Consider the following 12,388-nt stretch of genomic DNA (forward strand, 5'->3'; position numbering starts at 1 on the left):
GTGCCAGCAGCTAATGACTAACTGTCCAAGTTGCAGGCTGTCCATCAGTTGGTGTGACGGTATCTGGAGAAAGCCAAGGAGGACTATAAAAGAGTCGCAGACCAGTCTTGGCAGGTGACACCGCTGTTGGCTGTGGGGGATCGGGTCTGGTTGTCCACCAGGCACTTTTTGTCAGACCGGCTGGTCAGGAAGTTAGACCACCGGTACCTTGGTCTGTTCCCTATGGTTATTAATCCAGTCACCTACTGCCTGACCTTGCCACGCTCGATGCGTGTTCACCCAGTCTTCCATAGATCCCTCCTTGTCCCAGAACGGCCAGCCTGTCCGCTCCACCAACCTGACCGTCCCCAGCCAATGCCATGTGATGGAGATGGACTGCCCAAGTACAAGGTTGCCTGTATTTGGGACTTCCAGTGGCTAAAAGGATGGTTCCAGTATCTCATTGAGTGGAAGGGATATGGGCTGAAGTACTTTACCTGGGAGGATGTGACCTCTGTGCATGGCACCTGCTTTGGTGAAAGCATTCCATGACCAATTCCCATCATGGCCGTATCTGGATTGCCAGACCTGGGGGAAGGGCCCTGCAGTGAGGGATAGTGTTGTGGTCCACCAGCAGCCTGTGGAGCTGGGAGCGGAGTCAGACAGTGAGGAGACTGGGAATGAACATGGGCCAGTCCTGGAGTCTGGGGAAGGCCTGGACGAGAGCTCTGCATCGGAGGCAAAGATGGGGCCAAGGCCATCTAGGAGTGATGCACGGACTCCGGAGCCCCCAGAGTCGGGCAGCGGAGAAGCAGAGGAACAGGAGGAGCCTGTTCCTAGTGCACGCATGCACAAAGCTGCCAGAAGGCAAGAGCAGTTAAAGCAAAAGGGATGAATAGGGAGTAAGCCCCGAGATGATTGGCCTCTCCCATAAGGCTTAAAAGAGAAACAAAGGCACTTGGGCCTTTTGTAGGAAAGCAACGTTGCTAACTCTGTTTCCAGTCGGCATCTCTTGTTTGTTTCTGAACTTCGTGGGGCTTTGCCAAGTAAGGCCTTTGGCAGGGTGTCAAAGAAGATAAAGGTTGGCTATTATCCCAAAGGACTTCTTCCGAAGAACCTTTTTGCAACTAATTGGGACTCAGCTGGGAATGAACATAATTCTCAGCTGTTACAATAAAATAAGTTTTTTTGGAACTAATTGTGTATTGCAGTGACTCAGTAAGCCTAGGTCACAACAGCTAGTCCAAAATCACTGATTCAGCTTTTATTGGGGCAACAATGAAGTGAATGAGTTCCCTATGCTGGCCTAACTCCAGTTTCACCTGCTCTGTAATGTGGGTGGCAGGTGCTCCTCCCAACAATGAGTCATCCACTTGCTCAAACCTCATGGGCTGGGACATTCTCCTCACCCTCACCCCAAACTCAGCAGCTGTTGCCAGGGTAATGAGGTATCGTGCACACCTGGAATCTATTAGTGCCTCGCAGATGCCATACCTCTAGGCCATAAGTACCATGAGCACAACAAAGGGCCAGATGGCATCGCTTACCATCGGGTCACCCACCCCTTCGTTATTGCTGTCATAGCTGGCGAGTTGGGGCTCCCCTTCCACCGTCCATCTGCCGTCATCTGCGGGTAATCTCTTGGTTGCTGTTGCAGCCTGCAACACCCCTCTGGACTTCTCCGGAATTTTCCAGGGCATCCTCTTTGGTTTCACCATCCCTGAGGAACCTGCCTTTTTCTTTCTTTCTTTCTTTCTTTTTTTTTTCAGCATAAGGGCAGGGCATTCTGCTGCCTGGTGGCCCGGTTGAATGCAGCGGAAGCACAGGATAGGCAGCTGGCCAAGTTCTGGCCTAAGAAGACAGCCAACCTATTGGGATTTCTTTCAAACATGGCCTTCAAGACTGGTGGCTCCCACAGTGGAAGAGGGGCCTGCCAGAATCCCACAGACCACCCATGGTCAGCTTGCCTAGTCCCTGCTTGTTGCTGGGCTGAAGGTACTTGACTGGAGCCCTCACACTCCTGGGGGCGTACATCCAGCTGAGCAATCCCACCTTGCTCTGGAATGACCTCCGGGGGATGGTTCTTCCACCACTCTGGCAGTCGCCTCAGTCACCGTTCTGTCAGCCATTCCCATGACGCTCCCCTGCCGTCCTATACCTGCAGGTGACCAGTTGTGCTGGCGAGGGAGAATAGGAAAGTGTAAGAATGCTAACTTACTGTCACATTCCATGTATCCAGCACCAAGAAACCGCAAGCAACCAAGTTTTTGTTTGAAGCTTTTTATTTTGGAAAGCTTGGAAACCCAGCACTGAGTGACATACAAAGTCAGCATTACCCACGGCCTTTTCACCATGTCTTAAATCGCCTTGCATGTGCCTACCCCACCCCCTCAACTTCTGGATGCTGCAACAGCCTGGAATCTTTGGCTGCATCTAGGCTGACACTCAGCTGCTGGCCTGCTCTCTGAGCTGCAGCTGATCAGTGCTTCGTTTCCCAGCCAATCAGCTCCAACGCCCAGCTGCTTCTCCACATGCGGATCAGCATCGCAGTCTCCATCCGGTGCTCCATGTCCAGCTGATCCATTTGCCGTTTGCCTCCCAGTTGATCAGCACATCCAAGCCATTTGCTGCCTCCTAGCTGATCAGTGCGACCACTCCATTTGCCGCCTCCCAGCAGATCAGCACTCATCTGATCAGCACAGCTCCATGTCATGCCCCTGTAGCCTCCCCTCCACAAATGGCAACCCCAAGATGGCTCACCAGAGGCTTGCTGTTTCATGGTTTGACATCTGGATTTGCTTATTGAGTGATCCCAAGCTGCAGCCCCAACTCCCTTTGCCCTTTATTTCTCTTACTGCTAGGTTTTGGAATTTTTTTCTTCTTCCTTGGCTACTTTCTGCTGAATCTTTAAAAGCCCTCTCCTCCAATTCACATCAAGGTTCCATTTCTGCAGCCAAAACAATATTAGTAGGAGTGGCCTCTCCAATCCCTAGCACCAGTATAAAACTCAGAGTCTCTTTACGCTTTCCCATTCTCATCTCTACTGATTCAGTTATAAAGTGAGCTGGGCCCCCTCCAACTATGTCCCATCTAGCTGGCAAAATGCTATGGGCACCCTCAGCTGTTTCAGTCTCAGTCCCAGCTTTTCAATGACTTCAGAGCTAAGTATGCACCTAGTGCTGCCTGAGTCCAATAAAGCCAGCATCCTCCCTTGGGTTCCCGGAGAGGGCACCACTAGCTCCACAGGGAGGGTTACAGGCATGGGTGGGTTCTACTTACCTTTACTACCAGTTCGCATCGCACGCATGCACACTCTTCTGCGCATGCGCAGAAGCTTCTGCGCATGCGCAGATCACCTATGATGATGTCCGGGTCAGTGGGCAGAGCCTCCCACCAGTTTTATTACTGGTTCTTGCGAACTGATCCAAACAGGGGGCAACCCACCATTGGTTACAGGGATCACCCACCGGCTTACCAGGAGATCATCGTCGCCATCACTGTCAGCCTCACCTGCGTTGGGTAAGGCTGACAGTTCCCAATCCTTCAGAACCAGGAGGGGTGAACTCTATGACCTCCAGACCTTTCAGCACTGTCTCTTGGGCTCTTGGAGCTGGTTTTATTGCCTCCTTCCTCGGGGTTGCCATGGCACTGAGCTTGGGTTTGCTGGATTGGCATGCCACAGCTCGGTGCCCTTCCTCCCCACATCTGAAGCATCTGAGGTGTTTTTTACGCATGGGAGGGAAGGACTTGCCCCATCCACTGGCCTTCCAGCACTGGTCCTGGGCAGGGGTGAAATCCGACCAGTTCGGACTGGTTCAATTGAACCGGTAGCGGACATTTGGCCTGGGTTGCTGAATTGGTAGCAACTGCTGGCTGGCCATGCCCCCAAACTGGTCCCCCAGTTGCCGTTCATTCACCTCGCCCAGTCTCTGCTCTGCAGCTTGCCTGTCTGAAGTGCTGCGCCCCAACTGAGTGGCCCTGATCTGCCTGCCAGTTAAGCCTGCAAGTCACGGCCTAGCTAGCTGCCCCTGCCCCCCCCCCACTATCCCAGCCTGCCTTCCTACTTCCTTCTCCATGGCCCACAGCCCTGCCATGTTTGCCTGCCACCCACATTGCCTTCCCAGCAGTCCCCCTTGCCTTCCAAGGTCGGCGTCCAGCTCGGCCCAGCCAGTGGGTGGGTGGCCCTTGGTGGAAATGCAGACGCTGTGCTGGGGCTGAGAGGGGTGGCGGAGGTGGTGCTCTGGGAGGGAAGGCAGATGTCTTGGGGATGCTGCACATGCATCCGCCCCATTTCTGCAAAGGCAGAGTCCCCCCCTGCAGAGCGATCCAAATAGGGAAGGGGAATGCTGCAGCAAGATGTGAGGAAGCTGCTGGTGGCCAGCCAGTTGGCAGCCCCCCATGTGGGGAGACGGCCAGGCCCGGCTGCATCACCGCGGAGCCTGTGGCGCTTTATCTTCAGCCTGGGCAGCGGCACTTACCTGGGTGGGCCAGTGCGGATAGTCCTTCATCTTGGCAAAGACCAGGTTGCCGCACTTGTAATTGTGCGGCTGGCTGGAGTGGGACATGGCATGGGCAGAGAGGCCAAAACAGCCCACCCAGAGCACTGCCGCAGTGCTACTGTTCACTTTCTTCCTTCTCCCGCTGTGAAATGAAAGTGAACGGCGGCAGTGGTGCTTCAGGAGGGCAGGCGGAAGTCTGCAGCCAGACAGGGAGGGAGGGCAGTGATCACTTGGCTAGGTTGGCCTCGGCAGGGGCTGCCTGTGCCATGTCCTGTTCCAGCTGGCCACGTGACTACAAGTGCGGTGACCTGGTCTTCGCCAAGATGAAGGGCTATGTGCATTGGCCCATTTGGGTAAGTGTCACTGCCCAGGCTGAAGGCAAAGTGCAGCGGGCTCCACAGTGGTGTGACCAGGCCTGGCCCTCTCCCCATGTAGGGGGCTACCACCTGGCCAGCCACCGACAGCTTCCGCACTTCTTGCTCCATTTCTTCACCGGTGGGAAGCAGTGCTGCTGCCGAGCCTCCTTACTCTGGAGTGCTGGACTCTGCGGGCTGAATTCCCGGAGTGGTGCTGGTGGTTGGCCAGGCCGATCTGCAAAAAGAACAGGCAAGTGGCCAGGCGGGAAGCAAGTGGGTTGATTTGGAGCCCGAAGCCCCGTGTAGCTGGCACAAAAGGCATGTGGGCCCGGGTGGAAGGTGGCCTTTTCTGCAGCATCCCCCTCCCCTCTTTGGATCGCTCCTTGGGGGGGTGGGCTCTGCATTTGCAGAAATGGGGCGGGTGGTTTGTATGGAGGATTGGCAGCAGGGGGATGTGTGGCTCTTTGGGATGGAGAGCGGGGCAAGAGAAGGCTCCAAGGCTCGTTTGGGCAGTCAAGCCAGATGGCGGAGGGAAACTCAAAGTATTGGGGGCTTCAGAAGGGCAGAATGTGCTTCAGAATGTGCAGCTCCTGGCTCTAACAGTGAGTGACGTGAGTGACATCAAGTTGGCCATGCCCACCCTGTCACATGCCCACCAAGCCACGCCCACAGAACCAGTAGGGAAAATTTTTGGATTTCACCACTGGCCCTGTGTGAGGTTGATCTCCACCACTGCCAACACATATCAGCATTGTAAGGTTCGTGGGGTCCTGCAAGATACGCAGGTGTGGTCATTGTGTAGATGTTTATCATTGAGGCCATCTTTAAAGCAGTCAATGAGGATGTCTTCAGGCCATGTGGCCTGCCACTGCGTTCTTGTATTTCCCAGCTGAGCTCATCATTTCTGGACTATCAGACTTTCCGTAGCTTGCCAAGAATTGTTATCAAAAGCTACCACGCATGTCCAGCCACCCACATTCCTTCACTTTTTCCTTTGTTCTCTTGCCAGGGGTCCGGCTGCTGAGAAAAGCAGCTGGCATGAACTTTTTCAAAATGTAACAATTACTTTTCTTAGTTAGTGAGGTGTTTTATTTTCTTTATAACAAATAAATGAGTTTTATTAGAGAATACTTCTTCGGGTTTTATTTCAGAATATTGCAACTTGGAGAAAGTCACGGTCCATCCTCTAATTAATCAGGGTGATTGTCCCAGAGTCAAAAATGGGTTCGATCAAAACCCTGACATCTGGTAGCAGTCGGACGGTTGAGATTCATGGCTTTTTTTCCTTGTTTGTTATTTCTGATAAGACTGCCTAGACTAATTAGCTAGATGATTGATTTTATGACTGAGGAACGTTAATTAATCTATCTGCTAAGATGCCAAGAAAGAAGAAAAAAGGCAAAATGAAACCAAGACCACTCTTCGTAAATGATTTGATTGATCTTTCCAACGAAGAGGTGGCAGAAAGGAGATTTTCAGATTTCCAGCCCCTTGCTACAGCCACGCAACTTGAACAAGAAGGGGCCATGGGTGAGGAAGATCAAAAAATGCTTTCGGAAACACGTCAAGGGAGAGATAACAGAACAGCTGCTTTTGAAGATAATGAATTGCGACTGAGGTCGGTAGCTTTTTCTTCTCAATTTGCATGCTATAAATCTATCCTCCCGGAGCCCTCAGATTATGATGTGCTTGGTGCTAGGCCAAGAAAGTTTCCACAAACTGCCGAGCATTCTTCCTCCCATATAGAGAGAGAAGTAGTTTACTATTCTCCTCAAAGCCCTGAAATCACTCGGCGTAAGATGGCCATCAAATCCTATCGTGAGCATGTAAAATATTATGAAAATGAACTGTCTCGGTTTAAGTGGGATTTGTTTATGCTTGAGCAAGATAACACAGAGCCTCATGACTTAAGACTATATAAAAGCGCCATCTTGTCTTCTTCCTCAGAGCCAAAGACACACCCCCTGGTGAATTCTGTGTCAGGCCAATTAAAACAGAGAGCAGTGCACACATCACATGAAAGTCTCCCTGATCAAGTTACATGTAAACCTGCCACGCAGTCATTTCTTGTAACTGGGCTGCCCGAAGCTAAAGGTGCAGCACCATCTGCTGGTGGAAGTAATTTACTACAGGAAGCTGAAAGAGAACGGAGCTTAGATGAGCATTTTAAATTATCTAACTCACTCAGAGATTCAAGCTGAAATGCCACAAGTGTCTCCACAGACCCCATCTCCAACACCCCCTGGTGGTGCTGGTGTCTTTTTAGATGGAACACAACTACGCTCAATGCAGCAAAGGCAAGCTCAAGCACAAATGGCAGCTGGAATACAGCAGATTCCAATGCAACAGCAGCCACAAATGCCTGCATATGTGCCACAGCCACAAGTGCAAATAGGGCCAGCTCCTGGTCCACCTCCAATAGCACAACCAAGACCATTTTTAGGTCCACAACAGGCACAGCAAATACCACAGGCATTTCTGCCAGCACAGCCAGCATACCAAATGCATGCTCCTTACCAGGCATTTTCTGTCTCTCCACTAACTGGTGAGTCAAAACTAAAAATGTCAGGACATAATTATAAAGCCTGGGTCAGTGAGATTACACTATTGCTTCTTAGAGAAGGCACGCACTGTATGGTATTTAACCCACCTGCTCCACCTTGGACTTATGCAATAAGAGATTTAGAGATAAGGGCTCGCACAACATTATTGATGTCCATGGATACTGAACTGCAGGTCACTTTTCCACCAAATACAACAGCTCAACAAATTTGGGCTCAATTGGAAAATTGCTACAGGCCTGTCTCAATTGAATCTTCATGTTTACTCATGTCTGAACTCCACGGTTCGAGATTGAAACCCGGTGAACAAATTGGAGGACATTTGACCAAACTGAAAGGTCTGAGAACAGAATTGAGAGAAAGAGGCCATAACATTGAAGATATTCAAATGATCAGCATCATCATTAACTCATTGAATTATGAATGGAAAGATGCTGTTACAAAAATTAACCAAGTCCCAATTGCTCAACGCACAGTGGACAATGTCTGTAGACTTTTAATTGAAGAAGAGGCATTCATGTTGGCCACGCCACATTTGAGAGGATCACCCACATCAAGAGCTCCAGCCAGGCGCCCCTTCCGAGGAAGAGCCTACGCTCCAAGGATGCCAAGGTGCAACACCTGCAATCGTGTGGGACATGCCACCCGGGATTGTCCCCAATGAGTTCCAGCTCCTGTCTCATACCAGCCCAGAGGAACAGACTCCAGAGGCAGAGGCAGAGGTGGAAGACAAGGTCGTCGTGGTCCCCGGCGTGATCCACAAGCTCCACTCACCACATTGGCTTTAACCAATAATCCACAACCTCAACCAGAGTATGACAGATGACTCCTGTGGACTTTGGACAGTGGTGCAGCATTGCATGTTACCTACAGAAAGGAACTTTTCACAGACATGCACGAGCCTGAACCTGAACTACGTGAACTTTATTCTTTTTCCAATCATCTTTGTCAGGTCAAAGGAAAAGGAACTGTTTATGTTGAAGAGCTCGATGCATTCATTCCTGATGTTTATTACATACCAACAGCAACCAGTAATTTGCTTAGTCAGTGTCACTTGTCTAGAATGTTAAAGTTCCAAGTTCACCACCTTGAGAAAGCAAGTTACATAGTTAAAGATGGAGATATTGTTGCTGAAACCATATTAATTGGTGGTGTTTATTACTTAAAGCCTCTGCTCTCCTTTTTCACCCCCATCCCCCTGAATGTGGTGATGCCATGCTGCGTATGCCTGCTGAACAATCATCTCCGGGTCTAGGTGCCATCTTGACCTCCCCGGAGTTAATGATGGTTATGATCTCCGCTGTTTGAGCCTGTTTGGACTATGTGGACTGACCTGATCCCATTCTTCCCTCCATTGAATGGAGGTTTACATCTGGGGATTCAAGTCTTGGTGGAGTGGGTCTATAGCTGCTGTCTCAATTCCGGCTTTTTGGATGATCGTGGTTGACCAGCTGCCATGAGAGGGGGGCTGGGTCACCCTCTGCTGGATCGAAACAGCATTTTACTCCCGCCATTGCCGTGAGAGGGCAATGAGGTCCCACATGCTCCATTGGAATTCTATTGAAGTCCGGCATTTCACTCCTTCTGACTGTGATAACATCAAATTGGCCCCTGGCTATTGGCCATGGACTATCACCTCCCTTTGATGTTCAGATGTACTCGGTGAATGACCTTCGTGCCCTGTGAGATTCCCCCCTCTCGCAGGTCTGGCCCTCTTCGTTATCGAGGGCCTATCTTGATGATGGGCGTTGGAGCCCCGAGAGATGGCATGCGGCAAAGAAGAGTTTGAAGGGTTTTTTAAGTGGGTTTTTTAGTGGGTTTTTAACAAAAATTTTAAGGGGTTCGGGGGGGATTAGGGTGTGTTCTGGGGGAAATCCACTGGGTTCAAGACCAGCTTCAGCGAAGGGCTACGACACTAGGGATGTAGAACCGGAGGTCGGGGAGGGGGTTGGAGTTCGATTTAAAGAGGGCTGTTCCATCAGTATAGTGATGGAGGGGCAGATATGGCGGAAGCTGGGGACCACATCATGTTCGGGGAATGCGCACTCGCTATCTTAGAGCGATTGCACACTCCGGTCCCCAATGCTTTCCTCATTCCCCAGGTTGTCCAGATTCTCAGGGCCAGAGCCTTCGGCTGATGTTATGCAATGCCAGGTCTGTTGTTAATATAGCCCCCCTCATTCACGATCTTATTCAGGAGGGGGAGGGGACCTGGCGGGTATTACGAAGACCTGGTTGGGCCAGGAGGGGGGAGTCCCCCTCGTGGATATATGCCCACCAGGCTTCCGTGCATTTCATCAGCCGAGGGCTCAGGGCAGGGGCGGGATGGTGGCGGTTATTATAAAGGAAGGTCTGGATCCAAGGGAGACCACTGTTCCACAGATAGCCGGATGTGAGTCCCTCTTTGTGAAGTGGGGTCGTGGAGTACAGATGGGCTTGTTGGTCACGTACCTGGCTCCCTGCCACGTGGCAACGGCCCTGCCCGAGCTGCTTAATGTTATAGCCGAGGTGGCGGTGGACACCCCCAGACTTGTCATCATGGGGGATTTCAACCTGCCATCTATCGGTGAAATGTCTGAAGTGGCTCGAGAGTTCATGGCTTCCATGATGGCCATAGACCTAACTCAGTTAATTCATGACCCCACTCACACAGGGGGACACACTCTGGACTTAGTTTTTGTCTCTGGTCAGTGGTTGAGTGGCCTTGATATAGGGGATATAGCCATCAAACCCTTGTCATGGTCTGACCACTCGCTCCTTCGACTGGACTTTCTAACCGCTGCACCCCGCCGCAGGGAGGTGGGACCGACCAGGTGGTTCCGCCCCAGGCGCCTGATGGACCCTGATAGGTTCCAGATGGAGCTTGGGCCATTTCCTGAGATTCTGGCTCATGATTCGGCTGAAGACCTGGTGGCCGCCTGGGATAGTGCGGCTGCCGGGGCCTTGGACCGAGTCGTGCCTTTGCGGCCTCTGACCCGGCACCGAACTCACCTAGCTCCTTGGTTCTCCGAGGAGTTTAGGGAGATGAAGCGCGGAAAAGACGCCTGGAGAGTAGTTGGAGGACCAGCCACTCTGAATCTGACCGAACACTGGTGAGGTCTCATATTAAGACCTACCTAGTGGCGATAAAAGTGGCGAAAACTAGCTATTTTGCTGCTCTTATCGCATCATCAGATAATCGCCCGGCCGCCCTGTTTAGGGTGACTCGCTCCCTCCTCCATCTGGAAGTGCGGGATGACCCCTTGCAGGGCCGAGCTGAGGATTTTGTGCAGTATCTGTATGACAAAATCGCTCAGATTCGGGAAGGGCTGGCCTCTGACTGGGTATGTCCGGACGGGATGACTGAGGCAGGTCTTGAGAGTGTTATCTGGGGGGAGTTCAATCCTGTGGCTCGCGAGGACATGGACAGGGTCCTGGGACAGCTGAACGCGACCACATGTTTATTGGACCCGTGTCCCTCCTGGTTGGTACTGGCTTCCCGGGAGGTGACACGAGGCGGGCTCCAGAAGATTGTTAATGCTTCTTTGAGTGAGGGGGTCCTGCCGGCCACTTTGAAAGAAGCGGTTGTGAGGCCCCTCCTCAAGAAGCCCTCTCTGGATCCAGCTGTTTTGGCTAACTATCGTCCAGTCTCCAACCTTCGCTTCGTTGCGAAGGTTGTTGAGAGTGTGATGGTGCAACAGCTTCCCCGGTACCTGGATGAAGCTGTCTATCTAGACCCGCTCCAGTCCGGCTTCTGGCCTGGGCACAGCACGGAAACGGCATTGGTCGGATTGGTGGATGATCTCTGGAGGGCCCGGGATAGGGGTTGCTCCTCTATCCTGGTCCTGTTAGACCTCTCAGCGGCTTTTGATACCATCGACCATGGTATCATGTTGCACCGGTTGGCGGGGTTGGGGGTGGGAGGCACCGTTCTGCGGTTGTTCTCCTCCTACCTCTCTGATCGGTCGCAATCTGTGTTGACAGGGGGGCAGCGGTCGACCCCGAGGTACCTTGCTTCTGGGGTGCCACAAGGGTCGGTCCTCTCGCCCCTTCTGTTCAACATTTATGTAAAGCCGCTGGGTGAGATCATCCGTGGCTTCGGGGTGGAGTTCCACCAGTACGCTGATGACACCCAGCTGTACATCTCCACCCCAGGCCACCCCAATGATGCCCTTGAAGTGATGTCCCAGTGCCTGGAGGCCGTACAGGCCTGGATGGGGAGAAACAGGCTCCGACTCAACCGCTCCAAGACCGAGTTGCTGTGGCTTCCGGCGTCCCAATATAGCCAGCTGATACCATCGTTGGCTATTGGGGGTGAATCACTCACCCCCACGGAGAGGGCTCGTAACTTGGGCGTCCTCCTGGACACACGGCTGTCTTTAGAAGATCATTTGACGGCCGTGGCCAGGGGGGCTTTTTATCAGGTTCGCCTGATACACCAGTTGCGCCCCTTTCTAGATCGGGACTCCCTACGCACAGTCACTCAGGCACTCGTCACTTCCCGCCTGGACTACTGCAACGCTCTCTACATGGGGCTCCCCCTGGGGTGCACGCGGAGGCTCCAGCTGGTCCAGAACGTGACCGCGCGGGGGATTATGGGGGAGATGAGGCGCTCCCATGTGACACCTCTCCTGCGCGAGCTGCACTGGCTCCCGGTGGTCTTCCGGGTGCGCTTCAAGGTGTTGGTGACCACCTTTAAAGCGCTCCATGGCTCAGGGCCGGGGTATTTACGAGACCGCCTTCTGCCACCAATAGCCTCCCACCGGCCAGTACGCTCACACAGAGTGGGCCTCCTCAGGGTGCCGTCCACCAGACAATGTCGGCTGGCGACCCCCAGGGGGAGAGCCTTCTCTGTGGCGGCGCCCACCCTCTGGAACAACCTCCCCCCAGAGATACGTACAATAACAGACCTCCGGATTTTTCGTCGGGCCCTGAAAACCCATTTATTTCAACTAGCTGGGCTGGCTTGAGTTAAATTTTAAACTGATTTTAAATTGGAATTGTTTTAATTACG

At 52.4% G+C, this 12,388-nt stretch overlaps 1 protein-coding gene across 6 annotated transcripts in view; it reads right to left on the reverse strand.

The window, feature by feature from the left end:
- The window catches only part of GLRA2 (glycine receptor alpha 2), a 294,664-nt gene that overhangs the window by 19,353 nt on the left and 262,923 nt on the right, over positions 1 to 12,388 (reverse strand). The window contains exon 9 of one of the 6 annotated variants that reach the window (XM_034435037.3): positions 2,032 to 2,156. The exons of the other annotated variants lie outside the window; for them this stretch is intronic. Within the exon in view, the coding sequence (XP_034290928.1) occupies positions 2,032 to 2,156 (125 nt within the window). The remainder of the gene's footprint in view (positions 1 to 2,031; positions 2,157 to 12,388) is intronic. 6 annotated transcript variants of the gene reach the window in all.

This window comes from Pantherophis guttatus, chromosome 5, assembly GCF_059756535.1.
Source record: "Pantherophis guttatus breed Tessera chromosome 5, ASM5975653v1, whole genome shotgun sequence".
Taxonomy (NCBI): domain Eukaryota; kingdom Metazoa; phylum Chordata; class Lepidosauria; order Squamata; family Colubridae; genus Pantherophis; species Pantherophis guttatus.